Source organism: Bos taurus, chromosome X, assembly GCF_002263795.3.
Source record: "Bos taurus isolate L1 Dominette 01449 registration number 42190680 breed Hereford chromosome X, ARS-UCD2.0, whole genome shotgun sequence".
Classification (NCBI taxonomy): Eukaryota; Metazoa; Chordata; class Mammalia; order Artiodactyla; family Bovidae; genus Bos; species Bos taurus.
Genome location: NC_037357.1, coordinates 4,356,139 through 4,383,824, shown reverse-complemented (window position 1 = coordinate 4,383,824; position 27,686 = coordinate 4,356,139). Strand labels below are relative to the sequence as shown.

At 43.8% G+C, this 27,686-nt stretch overlaps 1 protein-coding gene across 1 annotated transcript; it reads left to right on the top strand.

Annotated features, from left to right (window-relative positions):
• The first annotated feature begins 224 nt into the window (after positions 1-224).
• On the top strand, positions 225-17,765 carry LOC112445162 (rhox homeobox family member 2-like). Its single transcript, XM_059883875.1, has 4 exons — positions 225-557; positions 722-1,112; positions 13,959-14,004; positions 17,213-17,765. The coding sequence occupies exons 1-4, from the start codon at positions 452-454 to the stop codon at positions 17,594-17,596; spliced, it is 927 nt and encodes a 308-aa protein (XP_059739858.1). The 5' UTR covers positions 225-451; the 3' UTR covers positions 17,597-17,765.
• The last annotated feature ends 9,921 nt before the right edge of the window (positions 17,766-27,686 follow it).

Sequence of the window (27,686 nt, the reverse complement as noted above, 5' to 3'; positions counted from 1 at the left end):
TACGGAGCTAGGGTGAGGGCCTGCTCTTCCCGTCCACAAATCAGGCACAGGCCCTTGGTCTGGGAAGACGCCAGACCAAGTGCGCAGTCCTTGGTCAGCTAAGTTGCAACTTGGGGGCCTGAGTTCTGCTCTCACTCACGCTCCCTACCAGCGCCCCCGTGGTGCGCACCTGGAGTCTCCCCCGCCCCCGCACCTCCTGCCCACCCCGCCCCGGCCCCCAGGACAGCCTAGCTCCTGCCGCATGCGCACTTCAGCTGACCCAACCCCCAGCAACCGATGATAAACCCCCAGAGAGCGTGTATCCGGACTCTAGTCCTGACCCGACGCCAGAGTAGGCCTAACGGTGCCACATCGCGGGCCGCCGCTTCTAGCCCTGAGTCCAGAGCCGGGGTCTCGGGAGATCCAGGACAGCCTCCGCTGCAGGCACAGCCTCCTCGACAGCGGTCGGAACATGAAGCCTCAGCCGCAGCGTGGCCACAATGCCGATGCCAACACCGACGCGGCCGTCGCGGGCTTCCTCAGGCTGGGGGTCAAGGAGAATCGGGAAGAAGCTCACGGTCAGTGGCAGGCTGGGCGCTCGGTTCACAGGGTTCCTGGAAACGAATTTCCCTAGGGAGGGGCGAGCGGGAGGATTCCTCCTCAGACGCGGCGGGTTCCTGCCTCTTCCTCAGCGGGCTCGCTCGACGGCCTGATCTTTGGCTTTGGGTTTCTTGTCTTGCAGAGGCCGAGCCCGCGAAGGTCTCGCTTCCTGGAGAGAGGGGAGAGGAGCCGAAGGCTCAGTCCGAACCTGAGCAGGGAGCAGCCGCGGAGGGGAAAGAGGCGGGATATGAAGAAGGAGAAGAAAAGGAAGGCGGCGATGTGGGCGCGGGAGATGCGGGCCCCCCGGATGGGGAAAGCCGCGAGGCCAAGGCTGAGGTAGAGGCTGAGGCGGGCGCGGGCGGCGGCGAAGACGGAGAGAAGGGCGGGGAGGAGCAGCGCCCGGGAGCCGCCGTCGAGGTTCGGAAGGCGGCAGACAGGCGCCACCGAGTCTCCCGGCACACCTTCACGCTGGAGCAGCTGCGGGAGCTGGAGGGAGTTTTCCACCGCACTCCGTATCTCGATGCGGCCATGCAGTAAGCGGGCAGCTCTGGGGGCGCCGGCTGAGGCGAGCGGGTCCCTGTCCTCAGCTCCGGAGTTGAAAACCCCGGGGCCTGGGGCGGGGGCGGGGGCTCCTCTGCCCGGTGGGGATGGAGGCAGTATTACGGTGGGGAGTTTGAATAAGTCACGTGGGGAAACTGTCGGCCCACAGTTAACAAATGAGTCGCCTGAGGCATGGTGGAGTACGTGCGCGGTTGGATTCTACTTTGATTTGAAATATTCGTCATCAGTTATTCATGGATTATATTTGCATTAACGTAAAGACTACATTGAACGTGAAAGTGAAAGTGAAAGTCGCTCAGTCGTGTCAGACTCTTTGGGACCCCATGGACTGTATAGTCCATGGAATTCTCTAGGCCAGAATACTGGAGTGGGTAGCAGTTCCCGTCTCCAGGGGATCTTTTGAACCCAGGTCTCCCGCATTGCAAGAGGATGCTTCACCAGCTGAGCCACCAGGGAAGCCCAAATACTACATTGAAAGAAAAGTGAAAGTGAAGTCGCTCAGTCGTGTCCGACTCTTTGCGATCCCATGGACTGTAGTCTACCAGGCTTCTCTGTTCATGGGATTTTCCAGGCAAGAGTACTGGAGTGGGTTGCCATTTCCTTCTCCAGGGGATCTTCCTGACCCAGGGATCGACCCCAGGTCTCCTGCATTGCAGGCAGACGCTTTACCCTCTGAGCCACCAGGGAATCCTACGTTAAAAGATCCTTTATCTTAATTACTGAATTTTTAGTTACCCTTAAAGTTTGTGCCTGAGGTAGAATTGTCCCTAAAGCAAGCTACAGGGTGGAGAATGAATGGATTGCTGAGTGTCTGTGAATGCAGATAAAATTTTAAAAGCTATCATTTACGTTGCGCTTACTGTGTTAAGCACTGGTCCTAAAGGGTTTTCTACAGATTGTCATTGACTCTTCACAACCCTATGTGAATGTGGTAGCTACTGTTTTTTATCCCCGCTTCACCTGTTAAAAAACTGAAGCCCAGAGACGTGAAGAGACTTGCCCAAGATCCACACAGCTGGGATGTGGCTGAGATTTGATCTTAGGAGGCTGTTCAGTAGGCAAGGCCAGAGGTGATGGTGTGTTGGTCCAGGTGGTGGTAATGGATAGAAGTGAACAGGTTAAAGAGGTATTTAGAAGGTAAATTGATAGCAGTTCATGGTAGTTTGGACATAGGAGTAAAAGGAAATGATTAAGAAAAAGATCTGAATTTCTGATTTGCCCAACTGAATGGCAGGTGGTATACTCACTGAGCTAGGGCATATTGAAAGAGTGACAGAAATTTGCAAGAGACAGAGAAGGACTGATTGGAGAGGCTGTAGGCAAACCATATCATGGAAACCTCCATGGTGGTAGATGATTTATTGAGAAGGGATGGTGAATAGCATCAACTTTGGCTCAGTATTTTCTGTTCAGTTTGTTCAGATTACTCCAAGTTCGGTTGGCTTTTGCTGTGTGATAATTCTAAGAATCAGCCCAATTTCTCCCTTTCTCAAGTGTCAAACTCAAGATGCCCCTTGATTTGGGTGTCTAGAACTGCCTATATCTCATTTATACCTTTTGACTGCCTTCACCCAGGTCCCCCACCTGACTCCCTCTGGTAAGCACCAATCTAATCTCTCTTTTTTAGTTTGTTTCCTTTTGAAGTATAATTGACTACAACAGTATGTTAGTTCCTGTTCTACAACATAGTGATCATTATCTCTATACATGTAAAAATATCACCATGAGTCTGTCACCATAAAAGATATTCTGTAATTATTGACTATATTCCCCCACACTGTTACATTTCATACCAGTTATTCATGTATTTTTCAACTGGAAGTTTTTACCTCTTAATCTCCTTCACCTATTTCTCTCTCCTCCCCCCCACCCCTCCTTTCAGACAACCACCTGTTTTTGTTTTTTTTTTCTCTGTATATATAATTTTGTCTCTGTTTAGTTACATTTGTTCATGTTTCTATGTATTAGATTCCACATGTAAGTGAAAATCATACAGTGTTTGTCTTTCTGTGTCTGGACTTTATTTCACTAAACATAATACTCTCTAGGTTCCATCCACATTGTTACAATAGGCGTAATTTTCATTCATTTGTATGACTGGAAAGTATTCCATTAGTATATATATATATATATACATACCACATCTTCTTCTATCCATGTATCTGTTACTGGCACTTAGGTTGCTTTCATATTTTGGCTGTTGTAAAATGCTGCTGTGAACATTGAGGTGCAAATATCATTTGAATTACTGTTTCGTTTTCTTTGATATTACCCAAGGAGTGGAATTGCTGGATCAACGATAGTTCTACTTTAGTCTTTTGGAGAACTCCATACTGTTTTCCATAGTGCCTGCAACCAGTTTACATTCCCACAGTGTAGGATTCCTTTTCTCCACATCCTTGCCAACATTTGTTATCCTTTTGATGATAGCCATTTGACAGGTATGAGGTGATCTCATTATGGTTTTGATTTGCGTTTCTCTGACGATTAAAAGTGTTGAGCTTTTTGTTTTTTTTTTTCATATGTCTGTTGGCCATCTGTGTATCTTCTTTGGCAAAATGTCTATTCAGGTCTTCTGCCCATTTTTGCATCAGGTTCTTTGTTTTTTGATACTGAGTTGTATGAAGTGGAGTGAAAGTCACTCAGTCGTGTCCGACTCTGTGACCCCATGGACTATACAGTCCATGGAATTCTCCAGGCCAGAATACTAGAGCGGGTAGCCTTTGCCTTCTACAGGGATCTTCCCCAATCCAGGGCTCGAACCCAGGTCTTCTGCATTGCAGGTGGAATTCTTTACCAGCTGGGCCATAACAAGGAGCCCAAAGAATTACTGGGGTGGGTAAGCCTATCCCTTCTCCAGGCAGATCTTCCCAACCCAGGAATAGAACCAGGGTCGCCTGCATTGCAGGCGGATTCTTTACAACTGAGCTATGAGGGAAGCCCGACCTGTTTTTGTAAAATTGGATATTAATCCTTGTCAGTAATATCCTTTACAAAAATTTTCTCCCATCCAGTAGGTTGTCCTTTTGTTTTGTGTATGGTTTCCCTTGCTGTGCAAAAAGCTTTTAAGTTTAATTAGAGTCTCATTTGTTTGTTTTTGCTTTTTTTTTTTTTTTTTTGGCCTTAGGAGACAGATCCCAAAAAGTATTGCCTGTGATTCATGTCAAAGAGTGTTCTGCCTGTTTTCCTCTAGGAGTTTTCATAGTATCTAGTCTTACATTTGGGCTTCCCTGGTGGCTCAGAGGTTAAAGCGTCTGCCTGAAAATGCGGGAGACCTGGGTTCGATCCCTGGGTCGGGAAGATCCCCTGGAGAAGGAAATGGCAACCACTCCAGTACTCTTGCCTGGAGAATCCCATGGAGGGAGGAGCCTGGTAGGCTTACATTTAGGTCATTAATCCATTTTGAGCTTATTTTTTAATGTTCTGTGAGAAAATGTTCTATATTTCTTTTACATGCAAGCTGGTGGCAGTATTCCTAGCACCACTTACTGAAGAGACTGTTTTCCCTGTTGTATATTCTTACCTGCTTTGTCATAGATAATTGACGATAAGTACTTGGGTTTATTTCTGAGCTTTCTAGTCTGTTCTCGTATCTGTTGTGCCTGTTTTTTAATGCCAGTACCATATTGAGGTTTTTGTTTTTTTTTTTGCTACACCCCATGGCATTCAGAATCATCTCTGACCAGGGATCGAACCCAAGCCCCCTGTTAGTGAAAGGGCAGTGTCAGGTGTCTTAACCACTGGACTGCCAGGGAAGTGCATTGATGACTATAGCTTGTTGGTATAGTCTGAAGCCAGGGAGTGTGAAACCTCTAGCTTGTTCTTTTTTCTCAAGATGACTTTGGCCATTTGGGGGTCCTTTGTGGTTTCACATAAATCTCAGGATTATTTATCTTTGGTGAATTTATTGTTGGGTAAACATGTCATGTATTTCACTTTTTTGTAGGTTCTTTTGTTTTTTTAATTATTTCTTATTGGGAGTATAGGTTGCTTTACATGTTGGTATTAGTTTCTCCAGTAAAGCAAAATGAATGAGCCTATACATATACACATAGCCCCTCTTTTTTTTAAATTTCCTTCCCTGTCATGTATTTTTGATAGGGCTTGCATTAAATCTGTAGATTGCTTTGGGTTGTATGGATATTTTAGCGATATTAATTCTTCCAATCCAAGAACATAGATTATCTTTCCATTTCTTTGTATAATTTTTAAATTCCTTCAGCAGTGTTTTATAGTTTCAGAGTATAGGTCTTTCACTTGGTGAAAGTTTATTTCACTTCCTTTGGTGAAACCAAACTCCTTGGTTAAGATTATCTTAGGTATTCTTTTTAATGCTATTTCAAATTTTACTCTTTTCAATGCTATTTTAAATGGATTGTTTTCTTGCTTCTCTGATAGCTTTATTATTAAGTGTATAGAAAAAAAGCAACACATTTCTATATATTAATCTTGAATCCTGAAACTGTACTGAATTCATTTATTAGTTCTAATAGATTTTGTGGAGACTTTTAAAGTTATCTTTTTTAAAAAATTGAGGAATAGTTGATATACGATATTATATGTTTAGGTGTAACAACATTAGTGATTTCGCAATTTTTAAAGGTTGTACTCCACTATAGTTCTTATGAAATACTGGCTGTATCCCTGTGCTGGTACAAGGTATCCTTGTAGCTATTTATTAATACATAGTAGTTTGTACGTATCAATCACTACCCCTATCTTGTCCCTCTCTCCTGTCTCTCCTCACTGGTAACCACTAGGTTATTCTCTATATCTGTGAGGCTTCTTTTTGGTTATATTTCAATAGTTTGTTTTCAGTTTTAGATCCACATATAAGTGGCATCATACACCATCTGCCTTTCTCTGTCCTACTTATTTATTTCACTGAGCATAATACCCTCCAAGTCCATCCATGTTGTTGGCAGATGGCAAATTTCATTCTTTTTAATGTTGAGTAGTATTCTGTTGTATGTATATACCATATCTTCTTTATCCATGCCTATGTTGATGGACACTTACGTTCCTTTCATATCTTGGCTGTCGTGAATAATGCTGGTATGAACATTGGGGTGCATGTATCTTTTGGGGTTAGTTTTTCTTTTTTTTTAGATATATACCCGGGATTGAAATTTCGGGGTCATTAACGGTAGTTCGTTTATAACTTTTTGAGAAACCTCCATACTGTTTTCTACAGTGGCTGCCACCAATTTGATTCCCACCAACAGTGTGCAAGTGTTCTCTTTTCTCCACAAGCTTACCAACATTTGTTATTTGTAGTCTTTTTGATGATAAGCCATTCTGACATGTGTGAGGTGATATCTCATTGTAGTTTTGGTTTGCATTTCTCTTGTGATTAGTGATGTCTGTTTTATTGAGGTGTAGTTGATTTCAAATATTCTATTAGTTTCAGATGTGCAACATACGGACTGAAAATTTTTATAGATTATTCTTCATTTAAAGTTATTATAAGAATATGGCTGTATTCCTGCTGCTGTAAAATAAATACATCCTTTTTTAATATTTCCCATTCAGTTTCATTACTAGTAAATTGATCTGTTCAAATTTTCTATTTCTTCTTTGCTCCAGTCTAGGTAGAACTAGACATTTCTAGGAATTTGTTAATTTCTTCTAGGTTATCCATTTTATTGATGTCTAATTAATTGTTCATAGTAGTCTCTTATGATCCTTTTGTATTTCTGTGTGTTTGATTTAACTTTCTTTTTCATTTCTGATTTTATCGATTTGGAACCCTCTTTTTCCTTGATGAGTTTGGCTAAAGATTTATTAATTTTATTTACCTTTTCAAAGAATCAACTCTGATTTTGGCATTGCTATTTTATATATTATAAAATATATTTCATTTATTTCTTCTCTGATTTTTGTGATTCCCCTTGTACTAACTTTGGCTTTGTTAGTTCTCCTTTTTCTAGTTCCTTTAGGTGTGCAGTTAGGTTGCTTATGTGAGATTTTTCTTATTTCCTGAGGAGCTGAATTACTACAAACCTCCCTCTGAAACTGCTTTTAGTGCATCTCTCATAGAATTTTGGATTATTGTGTTTCATTTTCGTTGTTGCCGTTTTTTTTTTTTTTTTTCTTCAAGTGACTCATTCATTGTTCGGTAGCATTTGTTTAGCCTCCATGTGTTGTGTTTTTTTAAGCTTTTTTTCCTTGTAGTTTGATTTCTAGTCCCACAGCATTGTAGTTGGAAAAGATCCGGTTGATACCATTTCAAGTTTTCTTAAAATGTTACTGAGACTTGTTTTGTGGAGAATGTTCCGGTGTGCACATGAGAATGTGTTCTGTTCAGTTCAGTTCAGTTGCTCAGCCGTGTTTGACTCTTCGCAATCCCATGGACTGCAGTACGCCAGGCCTCCCTGTCCATCGCCAACTCCCGGAATTTACTCAAACTTACGTCCATTGAGTCGGTGACGCCATCCAACATTTCATCCTCTTTCATCCCCCGTCGCCTCCTGCCTTCAATCTTTCCGAGCATCAGGGTCTTTTCCAATGAGTCAGTTCTTCCCATCAGGTGGCCAAAGTATTGGAGTTTTCAGCTTCAGCATCAGTCCTTTCAATGAATATTCAGGACTGATTTCCTTTAGGATGGGCTGCTTGGATCTCCTTGCAGGCCAAGGGACTCTCAAGAGTCTTCTCCAACATCACAGTTCAAAAGCATTGATTCTTCTGCGCTCAGCTTTATCATCCAACTCTCACATTCATACATGCCTACTGGAAAAACCAGAGCTTTGACTAGATGAACCTTTGTTGGCCAAGTAATGTCTCTGCTTTGTAATACGCAGTCTAGGTTGGTCACAACTTTTCTTCCAAGGAACAAGCGTCTTTTAATTTCATGGCTGCAATCACCATCTGCAGTGATTTTGGAGACCCCAAAAAATAAAGTCTGCCACCATTTGCACTGTTTCCTCATCTATTTGACATGAAGTGATGGGACCAGATGCCAGGTTCTTATTTTCTGAATGTTGAGTTTTAAGGCCAACTTTTCATTCTCCTCTTTCACTTTCTTTCAAAGAGGCTCTTTATTTCTTCTTCACTTTCTGCCATAAAGGTGGTATCATTTGCATATCTGAGGTTATTGATATTTCTCCTCGGCAATCTTGATTCCCAGCTTGTGCTTCATCCAGCCCGGTGTTTCTCATGATGTACTCTGCATATAGTTAAATAAGCAGGGGACAAATACAGCGTTGACAAACTCCTTTCCCATTTGAAACCAGTCTGTTGCTCCGTGTCCAGTTCTAACTGTTGCTTTCCTGACCTGCATACGGAATTTCTCAGGAAGCAGGTCAGGTGGTCTGGTATTTCCATCCTCTTGAAGAATTTTCCCACAGTTTATTGTGATCCACACAGTCAAGGCTTTAGCATAATCATTAAAGCAGAAATAGATGTTTATCTGGAACTCTCTTGCTTTTTTTGATGATCCAACGGATGTTGGCTCTTTGATCTCTTGTTGGAAAGTTCATCATTCATGCACTGTTGAAGCCTAGCCTGGAGAATTTTGAGCATTACTTTACTAGCGTGTGAGATGACTGCAATTGTGCGGTAGTTTGAGCATTCTTTGGCATTGCCTTTCTTTGGGATTGGACCTTTTCCAGTCCTGTGGCCACTGCTGAGTTTTCCGAATTTGCTGGCATATGAGTGCAGCACTTTCACAGCATCATCTTTCAGGATTTGAAATAGCTCAACTGGAATTCCATCACTTACACTAGCTTTGTAGGAAGCGATGCTTCCTAAGTCCCACTTGACTTCACATTCCAGGATGTCCGGCTCCAGGTGAGTGATCACACCATCGTGGTTATCTGGTGCCCACTCCTCCCTGTCCCTCCCCTGCTTGCTAGTGGGGATGTGAGTGTCTGGGCTGTTGCACCACTGGGAGTTGCTTTTGGGCACGTAATCTGTGGGTTTTAATTATTGATTTATTTTTCCTCCCAGTTATTTTGCCCTCTGAGATTCCAAGGCTCACCACAGACCCGCCGGAGAGAGTATTTCCTGGTGTTTTGAAGCTTCTCTCTTTTTTAAAACTCCCTTCCCCAGCCGGATCTCCATCCCTACCTCTTTTGTCTCTCTTTTTATCTTTTATATTTTGTCCTACCTCCTTTTGAAGACAATGGGCTGCTTTTCTGGGTGCCTGATGTCCTCTGCCAGCATTCAGAAGTTGTTCTGTGGAATTTGCTCGGCTCTCAAATGTTCTTTCGATGAATTTGTGGGAGAGAAAGTGGTCTCCCCGTCCTATTCCTCCGCCATCTTAGGACCGCCCCTCTAATTTTCTTGAAGAGAGCTCTAGTCTTTCCCATTCTATTGTTTTCCTTTATTTCTTTGCATTGATTGCTGAGGAAGTCTTTCTTATCTCACCTTGCTATTCTTTGGAACTCTGCATTCGAATGGGTATATCTTTCATTTTCTCCTTTGCCTTTCCCTTCTCTTCTTTTCATAGCTGTTTCTAAGGCCTCCTCAGACAACCATTTTGCCTTTTTCATTTTTTTCCCTTGGGGATGATCATGATCCCTGCCTCCGGTACAATATCATGAACCTCTGTCCATAGATCTTCAGGCACTCTGTCTATCAGATCTAATCCCTTGAATCTATTTGTCACTTCCACTGTATAATTGTAAGGGATTTAATTTAGGTCATATCTGAATGGGGTAGTGCTTTTCCCTACTTTCTTCAATTTAAGTCTGTATTTGCCAATAAGGAGTTTATGATCTGTGCCACAGTCAGCTCCCAGTGTTGGTTTTGCTGACTGTATAGGACTCCTCTGTCTTTGGCTGCAAAGAATATAATCAGTCTGATTTTGGTATTGCCCATCTGGTGATGTCCATGTGTAGAGTCTTCTTTTGTGTTGTTGGAAGAGGGTGTTTGCTATGACCAGTGCATTCTCTTGGCAGAACTCTGTTAGCCTTTGCCCTGTTTCATTCTGTACTCCAAGGCCAAATTTGTCTGTTACTCCAGGTATCTCTTGACTTTCTACTTTTGCATTCCAGTCCCCTATAATGAAAAGGACATCTTTTTTGGGCTGTTAGTTCTAGAAGGTCTTGTAGGTCTTCATAGAACCGTTCAACTTCAGCTTCTTCAGTATTACTGGTCAGGGCATAGACTTGGATTACTGTGATATTGAATGGTTTGCCTTGGGAATGAACAGAGATCATTCTGTCGTTTTTGAGATTTAATCCACGTACTTCATTTCGGACTCCTTTGTTGACTGTGATGGCTACTCCTTTTCTTTTAAGGGATTCCTGCCCACAGTAGTAGATATAATGGTCATCTAAGCTAAATTCACCCATTCCAGTCCACCTTAGTTCACTGATTCCTAAAATGTCGACATTCCTAAAATGTCAACATGTATTTGCTGCTTTTGGATGGGATGCTCTATCGGTCCATTAAGTCTAATGTGTCATTTGAGGTCAGTGTTTCCTTATTGATTTTCCGTCTGGATGATCTGTCCGTTGATGTAAGTGGGGTGTCACAGTCCTGAATACCATGTTTACTGTCAGTTTCTCCTTTATGTTTGTTAGTATGTACTGTATATATTTTAGGTGCTCTTATGTTGGGTGCCTATATATTTACAGTTGTTACATCTTCTTGAGTTGATTCTATGTTCGTTATGTAATGTCTCTCTCTTGTTATGGTCTCTGTTTGAAAGACTAGTTTATCTGATACAAGTGTTGCTACCCCAGCTTTCTTTTGATTTACATTTGCATGGGATACCTTTTTCAATCATCCTCTCACTTTTTGTCTGAGTATTTAGATCTGAAGGGAGACTCCTGTAGGCAGCGTGTATGTGGGATTTGTTTCTGTGTCCAGTCAGCCAGTCTGTGTCTTTTAATTGAAGTATTTATTCCATGTATATTTAAAGTAATTATTGGTAGGTATATATTTCCTGCCATTTTGTTAATTCTTTTCTTTTTGTTCTTTTCTTCTTCTTTGCTCTCTTCCTTTGTGATTTGATGGCTTTCTTTAGTGTAATGTTTGGATTCCTTTCTCTTTTGTTGTATGTGAGTCCATTATAGATTTTTGGTTTGTGGTTACCATGAGGTTTATATAGCTAGTGTATTCGGTTATGCTTACATACACGTATGTTTGTATATGTATTCTCTTTCAAATTCTTTTCCATTAGAGTTTATTATAAGATACTGAATAACCTTCCCTGTGCTATGCAGGAAATCCTTCTTTTTTATCTATTTTATGTATGGTAGTGTGCATCTGTTAATCCCATACTCCCAATTTATTCCCTCTCCTCAGTAACCATAAATTTGTTTTCTACCTCTGTGAATCTGTTTCTGTTTTGTAAAAGAGTTCATTTTACTGTTTTTTGATTCTGAATGTAAGAGGTATCTTATAATGTTTGTCGTTGTTGGAATTAATTCACTTTGTCTAACACTATCCAGGTGCACCCACATGGTCACAAATGGCAGAATTTCCTTCTTTTTATGGCTGAGTAATATTCCATTGTATATACATACCACATCTTTATCCATTCATCTGTTGATGAACACTTAGAGTGCTTCCATGTTTTAGCTGTTGTAAACAGTGCCACTATGAACATTGGTGTATGTGTATCTTTTTTAATTAGAATTTTGCTCTTTTCTAGATATATGCCCAGATGTGGGATGAGCAGTGTTGAGAATCTTTTCATGTGCTTGATGGCCCTCTATATGACTTCTTTGAAAAAATGTCTAGGCATAATTTCCGAACTACAGAAATAGCTCGTACAACTTAATAATAACAGCAACAAAAACCCAACCCAATCAAAAAAGGGGCAGAAGACCAAAACAGAGATTTCTCCAAAGAAGACGTGTGTGTGTGTGTGCACATTTGTGTCCAACTCTTTGTGACCACATGGATTCTTGTCCTGGAAATTCCACACACAGAGAAGCCTGACAGGCTACAGTCCCATACATTCACAATGAGTTGGACACGATAGAGCACATATGTGCCCACACACGCACACACGTCTTCTTTGGAGAAATGTCTATTTAGGTCTTCTCATTTTTTTGATTGGGTTGTTTTTTGTTGTTGTTATTGAGTTGTATGAGCTGTTTGCATATTTTGAAATTTTAGCTCATGCCGATTGCATCATTCATGAATACTTTGTTCTATTTTGTAAACCTATGGACTTTCGTTTTCTTTATGGCTTCCTTTGCTGTGTAAAAGCTTATAACTTTACTTTTTATTCTTTTCTTATTTGTGGTAATAGCCTTTTCTTTTTTGCTTAGAGAAGTTCCTTTAACATTTCTTGTAAAGCATATGTTGTGGTGTTGAACACTTAGCTTTTACTTGTCTCTAAAAGTCTTTATCTCTTCTTCAACTCTGAATGATAGCTTTTCCAGGTAGAGTATTCTTTGCTGTAGATTTTCCCCCTTTGGTCACATTAAATACACTCTGTCACTTCCTCTGGTCATCAGAGCTATATGCTCCAGGAGTGCTTTCTATATGGGCTGCATGAGCCCTTCCATTGTGGTGGGCTGAGTACCATGGGTGGACCCCTGGTCTGGTGGTTACCAGGCATTGCCTAGTGCATAGGCTGCTGGCCCACCGGTGTTTGGGGCTGGGTCCTGGGACCTCTGGTGGGCAAGCGTGGTTCTTGGGTGACTGGGGACTCAGAAGCTCCTACGGCAAATGACTTGTTGCTGAGTGAGGCTGTGACCCTGCCTGGCTAGCGGCTTGGTTTGGGGTGTGCCAGGATTAGTGCCAATAGACTGGGGGGAGGGCTGGGTCACAGTACTAATAATCTAGAGGGAGGATTTCAAACTGGCCCTTGCCAGCAGCAGAGTGCTCACGGTCCAACAAGCACCTTAAAATGGTTGCTGCCAGCATATGTGTCCCCAGGGTAAGCTGTAGTTGTTTCTTGCCTCTTCAGGAGATTCTCCAGATCAACAGGTAGGTCTGATCGAGGCTCCTTTCAAATCACTGCTTCTGCCCTGGGTCCCGGAGCATGTGAGATTTTGGGTTCACCCTTTCAGAGTGGAGTCTCAGTTTCTCACAGCTCCTGGGTCTCCTGAAAGGAAGCCCTGCTGGCCTTCAAAGCCAAATGTTCCGAGGGCTTATCTTCCCAGCTCAGGACCCCAGGCTAGGAAATCTAGTGTGCTCAGACTCCTTGCTTCTTGTGGTGAATCTCTTCAATTATAATTAAGTAAGTAAGTGAAGTCACTCAGTCATGTCCGACTCTTTGCGACCCCATGGACTGTAGCCTACCAGGCTTCTCCGTCCATGGGATTCTCCAGGCAAGAATACTGGAGTGGGTTACCATTTCCTTCTATCCTCCTGTATATTGGTTGCCTGGTGGCTCAGATGGTTAAGAATCCACCTGCAATACAGGAGACCTGGGTTCGACTCCTGGGTTGGGAAGATCCCCTGGAGGAAGGCTTGGCAATCCAATCCAGTTTTCTTGCCTGGAGAATCCCCATGGACAGAGAAAGCCGGGTGGGCTCCAGTCCATGGCGTCCCAAAGAGTGGGACACAGCTGAGCGACTAAGCCCAGCACGTATGGGTTGCCGACCTGTGGGTGTGAGTCTTGACTATACCCCTTCTCCACCCTTCCTGTCCATCTTACCGTGTCTCCTTCTTCATATCTGTAGTTGTGGAAGATCTTGTCTGCTCATCTTTCAGGTCATTCTTATCAATAGCTTCTCTGTATATAGTTGTAATTTTGGTGTGCCCAAGGGAGGAAGTAAGCTCAGAGTTTTCTTATGCTGTTATCTTGGCTACTCTCTGAGTAAATATTTTAAATAGTGAGAAACGTATAACATATATTTCATTTCATGCATAATGTCAAATGCTGAGTATTTGTAATTCTTCCCCCTCAGACAGGAGCTTGCAAGATGCATGGGAGTGACTGAAGATAGACTGCAGGTGAGTAAACTGGAAAAAAGCAGTTTGGCATAACAGCCATTCTAAAACCCACTTCGGGAACTGGATACCTTGTCCTGGACATTCTCAGATTGGTTTGTTTTTGTAGCCTTCACTATGTTTGGAAAGTAAGATTGGAACTTCTGGACTTTGGGGCCAGAATAGATACCTCTTCAGTAAAGTAAACTCTTTCTAACACTGATATCCTTTAGGGGGCAATTCTCTGTGGACTCATGTTGGGACTGAGTCTGACTTGGGAATTATTCAAATTAATGCACCAAATAGCTGGGTTTTAAGGGGGTCCACCCCTTGAGTGGCAACTCACTCCAATATTCTTGCCTGGAGAATCCCCATGGACAGAGGAGCCTGGTGTGCTACAGTCCATGGGGTCACAAAGCGTCAGACACGACTGAGCGACTAAGCATGCAAGGGGTCCAAGTATAGTAAATTATTTAAAATATTTAAGCCAGGCATCAGCTCTTTCGGCAAGGAGTGAATTTTCAAGTATTCAGCCATTTGGGCAAGGGAATAATTCACCTCAGGACGCAACATATGAGCAACAAATGTACGTTTAGTTTAGCTGAGACTGATGGGGAGGGGCATGATTTAAAATTCCAAGTGCCCGATCCTCCTGCTGTTGTTTTTGTGTGTTTGGTAGAGCAACGCAGGAGACACAAGAGACGTGGGGTCCATCCCTATTTTAGGAAGACCTCCTGGAGTAGGAAATGGCAACCTGCTTCAGTATTCTTGCCTGGAAAATACCGTGGACAGAGGAGCCTGGCAGGCTCTGTGGGGTTGCAAAGAGTCAGACACAACTGAGCACACACATACTCACACTCACAACAGTGTAGAGTTTCAGCTGTAAATTTTAATTTTCTCAAATTGTTTGAAGTGCAGCCTGAAAACATTGCTAACATAGTAGGTTGTACATTATGATGGAGATGAAGGAAAGGTTTGCAACCCTTAGGAATTTGTCTAAATATATATATACATATTTTTTAAAGTTGAGTTTGAGAAAATTGGGCACTATTAATATATTTATTGGAGATACTGCATATATGCAACATTATGAAACTACCCGATGTATGAGTGAATATTATTTTGAGCAATTTCTAACGTGTAAGGATTTTTTTCTGCCCATTTCATATTATTTTCAGGGATTGGTTTTGAAGAATGTCTCCCTGATGGTCCATGGTTCATGGCTCTCAGCCAGTAGCTTACTTGTGTTAATTTGAAGTACTTGCCCATTTACTTAGATGGTAATGACTACTTGGTACCTCCAGGCACAGAAAGTGAATATTTGTTCTTTGAACAGAGTAAGTTGTATCAAGGGAATATTTTTTTAAAGTAGAAAATTAAGAAAAGAAAGAAGAAAAATCTGGAGGGTTTTATTATGTGCTTTGCTGCCGAGCCCCTGTGTGAGGGCAGTGATGGACGCGGGCTGCAGACCTGGTTGGATGGGGGTGTGGGTGGGGGTGGGGATGGGGGTGGGGGGTCTGCTAAGCAAGGCTGGGAGCCTAAGGCCAGGGATTGGGCTCACAGTCAGGTCTGGCCAGGGCTTGAGACGCCCGGGCCTGTGGTCTCTCATGAAGGCAAAGCAAGCTCACTGGGAGAGAAAACCTGGTGACATGCTTCTCCAGGGTTTACATAGTCGTCTCTTAGTGGAGTTCTGAAGGGGAACAGGACCCACAGGAAACAAATAAGGGAAAAGAGAGAATGTTCCCATCTATTTCCAAATTCTATGGCACGAATTTCCCAAAGAAATATTTAATGCACACCTCCCCTTGTTTTCACATACAGCAAGAGTTACTCTATGAAAGCAGTACTGGGAATATGGAAGTAGTAGCCACCAGCACTTCAGTTAGCCAGTTTTGCATTTTGCTTATCTTTATGCAGATTTGATCCCTGGTACACTCTATCCCCCCGCCTCCAAAGTGAGCTTTATTAATGTGGCTCCTTAAGACTACCTATTCATGCATCAGAAGGGCCCAGATACTAAGATGGGAGAGGAAAAATGAGGCGATAGAGAGAGGAGGCCTTTGGTTTCATGTAAAATTTGCAGAGTGAAAACATCCAAAAACATTAAATATGATGTAATTCCAACAAGTGGGATGCTGAGGGAGCAGTGGCACCCACAGCACAGGTTTTTCTTTCAGTTGTTGAAAGTTGGCTCATTTTTCGGTAGGAGCCATTTTGTGAATCCTGACCAACGTGTTTATCAATTCTCTTCCTAATGTGCAGGTTGCATGCTCTTGCCTTAATCCTGAGGGGACAATGAGGCTCTCCTGGTTGAGAGGCAGCGCCTAGAGAGCAGGGCTGTGCTGGGCACGAGAGACTCTGGTCCAAGGTCCTGCAGCCGCACCCAGAGCAGAGGGAGCTGACTGGGTCCTGAGCCTGGGCAAATTTGGAGGGCGGGGCAGGGTGGAGAGTGCAGAGCTGAGAAAGGCAACAGTGGTTGCGTCCTCTCCGCCATCTCTTGGCTGGCCGAGATTTTAAGAATGTTAGTCAATTTGGGCCGAGTTTGTTTCACGGACAGAAGAGCCTGGCAGGCTGCAGTCCATAGGGTCGCCCAGAGTCGGACGGACTGAAGCCACTAAGCAGCAGCAGTCTAAACCTCTGTGATCTGCAGTCTGGTACTGAGGCTGTGTCCAGGGCTTCCACTCCACTGGTGTCAGCAGACGAGCCACAGAGTCCCTGGGCCCCCACGACCAAACCTCACTGGCAACACCAGCTCCGTCTCTATAACCGTCGCAGCAGTCCCTGAGGACAGCTTTTATTTACAAACCCAGCCCATGCCTATTGATTATTTACTGTGCACCAAAGATGGGTCATTCAAAATGGGTCCCGTTCCTCTCAGTATGATTTTAAAAGGCACCCACTTTATCATGTGCTCAACTTCCCCCATCACGAAGGTGCGCCTGCCTAGTGAGTGGCGTTAGTGGCAGGAATAGTAATAGGTGGGAGGAGAGACAAGGCGAGAAGCCAGTCCAGAGTCAGGCACATCATCAGTGCTCACTTGCTGGGGGTGGGGGGGCTGATGGGAGGGCCTTTAAGTAAATGTCCTAAAAAATTTTAACCAGAAGGAAATAGCTTCTTCTCCTGGTGTAGTTTCCCATCTTCAAGTCACCAAGATTTCCCTGCTCCGTTTTTTCCTGTCTGACATTAACTGGTCCATGTACTAACCCAGCCCCCTTTTTCTCTCTGACTGGAGGTGTGGTTTAATCATAGAAGGGCCAAGTGGAGGAAATATCAGAGAGCACTGAGGTTCAGAGATGCGCCGCCCCTGCTCCCGGCCCACCGTGTGGTCAGCAACAGGGGTGGACCCTGCAACACCGTCCTCGTTCAGGAGCCGGATTGGGTCTGGGTCCCTCTGGAGCCGATACCCCTGGACGTGATGCCCTTGCCGCCCGTGCCCCCCTTGATGCCACCCGTGCCACCCTTGATGCCCATGCTGCCCTTATCCCCTCTGTTTCTGCCTCCTCTGCCCTGGATTCTACCAGCCTCCATTCACTCCGGCTGCCCTCACGGCCTTGCCTGGTCCCCTACCACCGGTGGCCTTTCTGTAGCCCCGTTTCCTCTTGAATGGTCTCCATGACAGCTTTGTCGAAAGTGCCTTTGAGCCAGATTGAAGTTCCGATACCTCAGCATCAAGCACACAGGGCCTGCCAAGTGCCTGCCAAGTGTCTTACATACACGTGCCAAGTCACTGACCCACTATTTTAGGGCCCGTTTTCTGTGTTTTCAATAAAGTAGTGAATTCTCTGCATATTTGTTCTGTGTGTCACATGGGGTTAGTGCATCTGATGGAAACTGCTGCTCCACAGTCACCATCGGTAAGCCACACACATCTCTGAAGTTTCCCACGTGCCCAGGAGGGGTGTACCGAGACCCATCCATTCGCTTCCACCCTCATCTCCAACACCCGTCCTTCCCCCACCCTGCACCACTGGGACCACCTAGATGTGCAAGACGGGTCGCTTGAGTCTCCAAGGAAGGAGAGTGTGTTCCCAGAGGCAAGGACCCCAAGGGCCACTGTTACAGGGGCTGCTCATAGGGCTTTATGGAGGAGAGGGAGCTGGGTGTTCATCTGGTTCTCTCCCAGTTCTGTTCACCACCTTCCCTTTTGCAGAGGATATGCGGGGTGGGGTGGGGGCGCAGATGGAAACCACTCCAGCAGCAGGGGGAGTTCCTGGCTCTGTAGAGGAAATGCAAGAGGAAACTCTGTCTAGGCCAGTGTGAGACTTTTCCCCTCTCCCAGAGGTGGAAAACTTAGCCCTCCTTCCCCAGCTCAGAGTTGATCATGTGGCCTTCAGATATATTTTGTCACCTTCAACATCCTGGGGAGAACCTGGGTTCCAGCTAATTTAATACTGCAAAGAAGGCTCTTTGTTGAGTGCTGCCTCAAGCCAGCAGGAGTGGTCCCTGAGCACTGATGTAGGATAATCATATTATTTAAGAGAATCAGGAAGACCTTGCCTTTCTTCTTCAAATGGAATTCCCAGGTAGAAACCACCCAGGAAAGGGTATGTGAGGAGAAGGAGCAGGCCATCAGCCAAGTTCCCCTTGTAGCTGGGGGTTGGGGTGGAGGAGGGGATCATTTGCTGGCAGAGGAAGAGAGTCTTCTCCAGTTGCCTATCCCAGAGGAAGGAGGGACTAAAGAATGGGGAGGGGGAGTGTCCAGGCCCAGAACCCGATGGAACTGGCTCTCTCCAGCCCTTGGCCATGCCAATTTGCCCAGAGGAATCCCATTAAACTCTGGATTTAAAAATAACAGCATTGGGACTTCTCTGGTGGTTCAGTGGCTGGGACTCTGCTGTCCCAATGCTGGGGGCCCGGGTGGGAACACTGGTCAAGGAGCTGGATGCCACACCCAGCAACTAAGAGTTCACATGCTGCAACTAAATAGCCTACACGCTGCAATGAAATGGAAGATCTCTCCTGCCACAGCAAAGACCCAGCGCGGAAAAATAAATAAGTAGAATATTTTAAACAGATTATTTCTTCTCTTCAAACAAATAAGAGCATTGTGATGGTATCATTGTTTTGTACATATATCCTCCTACTGCTACTGCTGCTAAGACTCTTCAGTCATGTCCAAAGCTGTGTGACCCCATAGACAGCAGCCCACCAGGCTCCCCCGTCTCTGAGATCCTCTAGGCAAGAACACTGGAGTGGGTTGCCATTTCCTTCTCCAATGCACGAAAGTGAAAAGTGAAAGTGAAGTCGCTCAGTCGTGTCCGACTCTTAGAGACCCCATGGACTGCAGCCTACCAGGCTCCATGGGGTTTTCCAGGAAAGAGTACTGGAGTGGGGTGCCATTGTCTTCTCCAGTACATATATCCAAACTTGTAAAAATATATACAGTAATATGTGCATTTTTGTATGTTATGTAGCAAGTTGAAATAAATATATAAAACAACAATAAAGTTTTGGTAACTCAGTAAGTTTGGTAAGCTGTGGCACATTAGTCACATATAGTAACTTAATCCTTCAAAGAATGACCCACTTGTTCATTTGGTCATTGTGTCTTGACTTTTGGTAAAAGAATGGCTTTTGATTAATTGACTTGCAGCCAAATCCAAGACGTCCAAGGCGAAGCCAATGAGGCAGGGTGTTTATTTATGGAAAGGTCCTATTTAGAACCCCCTCGTGGAGCCTTGTGCTCCAACATGAGAAGGAAAAGGCTGGGATTTTATTCTCACATATGAGTGAGAGAAATCATTCTTGATCCTCTCTCCTAAGGGCCTTTCCCAGGTGGCAGAGGGGTAAAGAACTCTCCCAGAGACACAAGAGACTGGGGTTCCATCCCTGGCTCAGGAAGATCCTCTGGAGGAAGGCATGGCAACCCACTCCAATATTCTTGCCTGGAGAATCCCATGGACAGAGGAACCTGCTGGGCTACAGTCCATGGCGTCACAGAGAGTTGGACACGACTGAATTGACTTAGCACAGCAGCACGCCCTGTCCTTTCCGTGTTCTTTTTCTCCCTTTACCTTCCCGATAAGAGTCTATTTGGCAGAATGGGTGTGAAAGGTCAAGAGCATGGTCAAGCTTGGGGTCTCGGTGATGAATGGGGAGAACCACTGCAGATGACTTTTGAGGAGCCCTCTCTTACTAATCCTCAATACCTTAGTGAAGGCATGATGCATACAGAGAGGAACATGGAACCATATATTACCATATGTAAAATAGACAGCCATTGGGAATTTGCTGTATGACTCAGGGAACTCAAACAGGGGCATTGTAACAACCTAGAGGGGTGGGATGGGGAGGGAGGTGGGAAGGAGATTCAAGAGGGAGGGGACATATGTACACCTATGGCTGATTCATGTTGATGTTGGGCAGAAACCAACAGAATACTGTAAAACAATTATCCTTCAATGAAAAAATAAATAAATAAATACCTGAGTGGCCATCCAACCTGCAAGCAGCTGCAGCAGAAGCCTCAGAAGAAGTTTATGACTCCCTGTTCCCTAGGGTTTTCAGATGGAAAGTTTGAGTGCTGCTATGGTAACAGCTGAGCTATTTCAAATCCTGAAGATGATGCTGTGAAAGTGCTGCACTCAATGCACCAGCAAATTAGGAAAACTCAGCAGTGGCCACAGGACTGGAACAGGTCAGTTTTCATTCCAATCTCAAAGAAAGGCAACGCAAAAGAATGTTCCAGCTACCACTCAGTTGCACTCATCTAACATGCTAGCAATGTATTTCTCAAAATTCCCCAAGTTAGGCTTCAACAGTATGTGAACTGAGAACCTCCAGATGTTCACGCTGGACTTAGAAAAGGCAGAGGAACTAGAGATCAAATTGCTGACATCCGTGGGATCATAGAAAAACCAAGCAGATTCCAGACAAACATCTACTTCTGTTTTATTGGCTATGCCAAAGCCTTTGACTGTGTGGATCCCATCAAACTGGGGGAAATTCTTCAAGAGATAGGAATACCAGACCACCTTACCTGCTTCCTGAGACATCTGTAGGCAGATCAAGAAGCAACAGTTAGAACCAGACATGGAAAAATGAACTGGTTCCAAATTGGGAAACGAGTAGATTGTCACCCTGTTTATTTCACTTATATGTAGAGTACATCATGCGAAATGCCAGGCTGGATGAATCACAAGCTGGAATCAAGATTGCCAGGAGAAATATCAATAACCTCAGATATGCAGATGACACCACCCCTATGGCTGAAAGTGAAGAGGAACTAAAGAGATTTTGATGAAAGTGAAAGAGGAGAGTGAAAAAGCGGGCTTAAAACTCAACAATCAAAAAAGGAAGAGCATGCCATCACTTCATGGCAAATAGATGGGGAAACAATGGAAACAGTAACAAACTTATCTTTTGGGGCTCCAAAATCACTGCAGATGGTGACTTCAGCCATGAAATTAAAAGACGCTTCCTCCTTGGAAGAAAAGCTCTGACCAACCTAGACAGCATATTAAAAAGCAGAGACATTACTTTGCTGCCAAAGACCTATCTAGTCAAAGCTCTGGTTTTTCCAGTAGTCATATGTGGATGTGAGAGTTGGCCTGTGAAGAAAGCTGAGTACTGAAGAATTGATGCTTTTGAACTGTGATGTTGGAGAAGACTCTTGAGAATCCCTTGGACAGCAAAGAGGTCAAACCAGTCAATCTTAAAGGAAATCAGTCCTCAATATTCATTGGAAGGACTGATGCTGAAGCTGAAGCTCCAATACTTTGGCCACCCGATGGGAAGAATTGACTCATTGGAAAGACCCTGATGCTGGGAAAGATTGAAGGCAGGAGGAGAAGGGGACATCACCGACTTGATGGACATGAATTTGAGCAAGCCCCAGGAGTTCTTGATGGACAGGGAAGCCCGGTTACGGCAGTCCATGAATTGCAACGAGTCCGACTCGACTGAGCAATTAAACAGAACTGATGGCAACAGCAATATCAATCAATGGGAAGTAAAACTCCTCTGCTTCAGTTCATTCAAGGAGGGGAAATTGGAGACAGCTGAGGGAAGGAGGGTGTCGTCAGTTACAGAAACTTACCTGACCTCAGTAACAGGAAGAGTCTAGAGTTGCCTTGGTCAGTTTCCTCCCAGCAAGAGGTTGGTTTGCAGGGTTGTGCCACAAGGAATTACAATGATAAACGTCGCAGCTGGTATGTACTGTATTCTTATGTGCCAGTCACTGGGTTAAGGTCTCAGTATTTATCTAGACGTTTACTTCTCAAAGCACATATTAGTACTTTCACATTAAACTGCAAAAAGAGAGAGAGAGAGAGAGACAGCATTTGCTTTGCCCAAGACAAACCCTGAACCATCTGTGCTTTTAGTTGGTTATTCCTAAATTCTGAGATCAGGGACTCTGGCTGTGCTTGATGGTTATTTTTTTCTTTTCTTTCTTTCCTTCTTTTTTTTTTTTTTTTTTGTCCATACCCTGTGGCACTCATGATCTTAGCTCCTCAACCAGGAATTGAACCCATGCCCCCTGCAGTGGAAGTGCAGAGTCTTAACCATCGGACCCCCAGGGAAGTACTTTGATGGTTTCTTTTAAAAATATCTTTTATCAAACACACATGAGAGACAATATACTATAATGGTTTTCAGCAGAGTCAGGAGTAAGTTACAAAACGTTTCTTTTTGTCAATTTCCTTGCCTCCAAAATGGGGAAAACGACAATGCCTACTGAATATGATTTTTGTGAGGATAATATCAGGTAATTCATTGAAAGATTGAGAATAGTATATGGTACATGCTAATCTTTCTCTATAAGCTTTAGATATTATTTCTCTATTAATATTAGTAGTAGGAGGAGAATGACAAGGTCTTAATTGGTAAAATGAAAAGATTATGACTTCTGTCCAAACCCAGTTTTATTTTACTAATATTACTAGTGTATGAAATCTCCAAGGTTTGGGGCCCCTGCCCTTAACCATGGTGCTTGTATATGGAGTGGCTGGTTTCTCCTGTTAAGACAATGCCTCCGTCCCAACAAAGAAAGGGAAGTGCTTGGCTAAGTGCCATCTCTGAGCTCACTGCCTGGAGGACAGCACGCAAACCCGGGACCCACACAGAGACTATGCCGCTGAGCCGACCTGGAGAGGGAGAGGCATGTGGGTGGGGAGGAGGAAGTGTGAGAGACAGCTGGCTTCATAGGAAGAAGACCAACTCTGGACTCAGAATCAAATCAGAGCTCTGCAATGGACTGGCTCTGTGACTTTGAACAGATTGGTTCAGCTTTCTGAACCTCATCCGTACAATGGGATCTTAATTGTAGTTAGTTCATAGAGCTGAAAAGGAGATGAAGAGATTCACGTGGAGCACTCAGAAGAAAACCTGGCAAGCTGTAGGTGTTCAATAAACATTTGCTACCACGAAGATGATGAAGACACTAATACAGCAGACAGAACAAAGAAGTAGAGGGATAAAAAGAGCCCACTGCTTCCCAGAAGCGGGGAGAATTTTCTCAGTGCCACAAGGACCGATGTGTCTTGAGCTCTCCCTCACTAGGGTCAATGCCAGGCAGCCAAGAAAGAAGGAGGATTTGCATGGCCCCTCACTGATGAGCACACGCACTCCAGAGCTATGAATACTGCTGATGCTGGAGACTGGCCTCAGTTCCGCTCACTTGCCTGAATCCCACAAAGCCCGTCAGATCAATTGCTATGAACCTCTGGTGCCACAGCAGGCCCCAAACCAGAATTTTCCCCTCTTCCTGGCCACAGAATGAAAAAAAAAATTGTTACTGAAGAAGTGGCAAAAGTTGGGCCTTCCCTGATAGCTCAGTTGGTAAAGAAAATCCACCTGCAGTGCAGAAGACCCAAGACCGAGTTCTAGATCAGGAAGATAACTTGGAGACGGGATAGGCTGCCCATACCAATATTCATGGGCTTCCCTGGTGGCTCAGGTGGTAAAGAATCTGTCTGCAATGTGGGAGGCTGGGTATGATCCCTGGTTGGGAAGATCCCTTGGAGGAGGGCATGGCAACCCACTCCAGTATTCTAGCCTGGAGGATCCCCATGGACAGAGGAGCCTGAGGGGCTTGTAAACGGCCGGACTGAGCAACTCAGCACAGCACAGACCAACGGAAAGAATAACCTACAAATGGTATTCAGGTGCCCTCTTCTAGACAATCTGGGCAAGGGCTTTCCCAAAGACATCTCTGGGTCTACTCACTCAATCCCGGGGCCTCAAGGGAGATTCATGGGCTATCCCCGCTAAGGAACTCTAATCTGGGGTCAGGAAGCAGATTATGAGGAACCTGACAGAGTCCCACTAGAGTCTGCATGGTGATGGCCCTGGATTTCACCTTTGCTGGTGAATCTGCAGATGAACCAGGGAGCCCCAGTGTCTTAGTCAGCTCAGGACAGTTACTGGCCTCTTATTGGCCCTTGGTGGATACTGTGCACATGATTCATGGCTGTGAAGTAATGTTTTAAAAAATATTTACTTATTTATTTGGCTATGTCAGGTCTTAGTTGCGGCATGTGGGATAATTCATTAAGGCACACGGGCTCTGTAGTTGTGGGCGCATGTGGCTAAGTAGCTCCGAGCCATGTAGGATCTTAGTTCCCTGACCAGAGATCAAAGCTGCATCCCCTGCATTCGAAAGTGGATTCTTAACCACCGGACCACCAGAGAAGACCATAAGTAATCTTAAGACCATATATTTTCTTTGTCCTTACTGATTCTTGTTTTTCATTAAATGATACAGAGCACGTAAAATATGCAGGACATGCTTAGTAGAGTTATGTAACATACTTTATTTTTTTAAGATAATTGAAATTGAGTTCTTTTCCCCCAAAATCTAACAGACAATGCCCTTGTCAACAACGTTTATTAAGTATAGATAAGTAGGCTCACCGATACATCATCTTTCACCTGCTAATTACTTGCTTAAAGCCTCTGCGACTCAGTTTCCTCATATATAAAATGGGAATGTTGATAACACTTTACTCGTAGATTTTCTTTTTGATTAAATGAAGAGAACCATGCAAAATAACCAGGACATTGCTTAGAAGATCTAAGCAACTCAAATTTTTTTTTTAATACAGAGAACTAAATTGGGTTTTTCCTCCAACAATCTAGCCAGACAATACCCTTTCCCACACAGCTTACTAAATAGATAAACACGCTCAACAAAAAGCACATATTTCCCTAACTAGTAACGACAGTAATGTCTTTGTGTCTCAATGTCCTCATCTATAAAATGGGACTGCTGATAACACCTTCCTCGTGCATTTTCTTTCTACTTAAATTAAGGCGAGCATGTAAAACCCTGGGGACATACTTAGTAGAGTAACATACTTCATTTGGGTTTTTTTTTAATAGAATAGAAATCAAGTTTTTTTCCAACAAAGTTTACTAAATATGGTTAGCAAAAGCATCTCTCTCACTTGCTAGCAATTTCATTAATGCCTCAGCTTCCTGAAGTATAAATGGGAATATTGACAACAATTTCCTCGTAGATTTTGTTTTCAATTAAATGAAGCAGACCATCGAAAACACCGAGGACACTGCTTAGCAGTCTAAGTAACATACTTTGTTTTTGTTTTTGTTTTTTTCTTTCAAAAGAATGGGTTGAAATCGAGATTTTTCCCCAATATTCTGGACTGACAATGCACTTTCCCACAAAGTTTCCTAAGTATAGATCTCTACACTCACCAAAAAGCATCTCTTTCACTTTCTAGTAACTTCATTAATACCTCTGGGCCTCAGTTTCCTCATCTATAAAATGGGAACATTGATTACACCTTCTGTGTAGTTTTTCTTTGAATTAAATGCAGGCAAGCAGTAAAACAAGACAGACTTTGCTTGGTAGATCTAAGTATCATACCTAATTTTGTTTTTTTTTCTAATAGATGGAGTTGACATTGAGCTTTTTTCACCAACAATCTACAGACAGTGCCATTTCTGCAAATTTTACTGTGTCCATAAATACGCTCACCATAAAGCATCTCGTTCACTTATTAGTAACTTCCTGAATGGCTCTGTGCCTCAGTTTACTCATCTACAAAATGGGAGTGCTCTTTGTTTTTAATTAAATGAAACAGAGCATATGACACATCCAGGATATTACTTAATAGATCTAAGTAAAATACTTCATTTCTTTTTTTTAGAAGAGAGTTGAAATTGAGTTTTTTTCTCCAACAATCTAGATAGACAATGCCCTTTTCCACAAAATTTATTGTGTCGGGAGCCAACACAGGAAATCCCACCCATGACAAGGTCACGCGGAGGAGACCTGACAGGCAAGGCGGATCAGGACTCGAGGGACTCCCTGGACCTGCTCGAGCATCGACCCCGAAACCAAAGTCTGTCTGTCTACCGTTTACTATATTATGCTTTTCACCAACTCTTCTGACATTAACAGGGTGCTAACTCCGACCACCTTTCTCTGAAGAAAATCAACTTAAGGATCTAGTTGATAAGTGTCCTGGTCTTAAAAGGAGTATTTTAACTTTAACCCCTCTGTTAGTATTTTAGTTTGCTTGGCAGGTTTATCCACACTCTTGTAAGTAACACACATGATTGTTCACAACACCCCAAGCATAACCTTCGAGCGCTAAAAAAGCTTTATTAAACAATACAGCAATGTTGAGGCAATGTTTGTTACTGAGTTTCCTGGTCTTTACCCAATGTGCGCCTGGGAGTGCATTAGCTAGTGTAGTTGGTATGCAAGAAAAACAAGCAGTAGCCTTGGAATGAACAACATAAGACCCTTGAGTTAATATGTTCTTTCTTTGTTGTAACACACTGCACCTTTGCTCCATAAGAATGTAGCTCTGTTTCCTGAGGGGGACTGCAGACCGGAAAGATAAAGGGAAAGCAGGTTTTCTGGTTGACAAACCTTTATCAAGAAAGAGTCACAAAATGTTAATAGGCCTCTGGGCCAAAAGATAATGTACATAACACAAAGACCCTTGTAAATGAAAAGGTATGCAGAAAACATCCTGGTGCCAATGAAGGTCAAACTGCTCTAATGTTGAGCTGACTCTACATGACTTTTTATCTTTCACTTCTGGAAATGTGTAACTCAGGGTATAAAAGCTCCCTTTAAAAATAAAGCTGCAGAAATGGCTTCATCAGAGCTTGGCCTCCCCGTGTCATTCTTTCTCTCTTTCTTTCTCTCTCTTTCTCTCTCTCTCTTTTTTTTCAGGCTGATTCCCTGGAGCACAGAGGCTCTCTGAGTTCACTTTTCTGCCTGGGCTTCTAAGACCCAATCGAAAAAGCGCTCTGTGTCTTCACTCCAGAGAAAAGGCGCTCTGCGTCTTCGCCCCACATTGGGCGCCAAAGAATATCAGCCTCTTTCTCTCCCCTTTTACTTTCATCTCTCTCGCTGACGCCGTTCATCCTGAGGGTATCCCTAGATCTTCCTCGGGCTTTACCCCAGTAAGCGGCGCCCGAATAGGGACCCGAAGGTAAGTCTCCCCATTGTCCAGTTTTCGGGATGGCTAGGACCCCACTCAGGGTGCTGCAGAGCCCTCCCCCCCCGCATAAGTTAGGTAGGGTGAGGAAGAGTGGATAGTGAAATCTTTTCGCATAGACAGAAGTAAAAGAGACAAAAAATCACTGACACAGGTAAAAACGAGTCAGAAGAATGACAACTCTTTATAGGAATAATCTTGCAATTGTTAAATAAAAGAAGAATTAAAGTTAAGAAAGCTAGTATTCAATCCTTTTTTACATTTGTACAAGAACAATGTCTTTGGTTT

What these genes read in the sequence shown, in the direction of transcription:
- LOC112445162 (XM_059883875.1), top strand. Translation starts at nt 452, where the DNA reads ATGAAGCCTCAGCCGCAGCGTGGCCACAATGCCGATGCCAACACCGAC. An exon ending in GAATCGGGAAGAAGCTCACG is followed by an intron (nt 558 to 721) that starts GTCAGTGGCAGG and finishes CTTGTCTTGCAG; the next exon opens with AGGCCGAGCCCGCGAAGGTC. An exon ending in TATCTCGATGCGGCCATGCA is followed by an intron (nt 1,113 to 13,958) that starts GTAAGCGGGCAG and finishes CTTCCCCCTCAG; the next exon opens with ACAGGAGCTTGCAAGATGCA.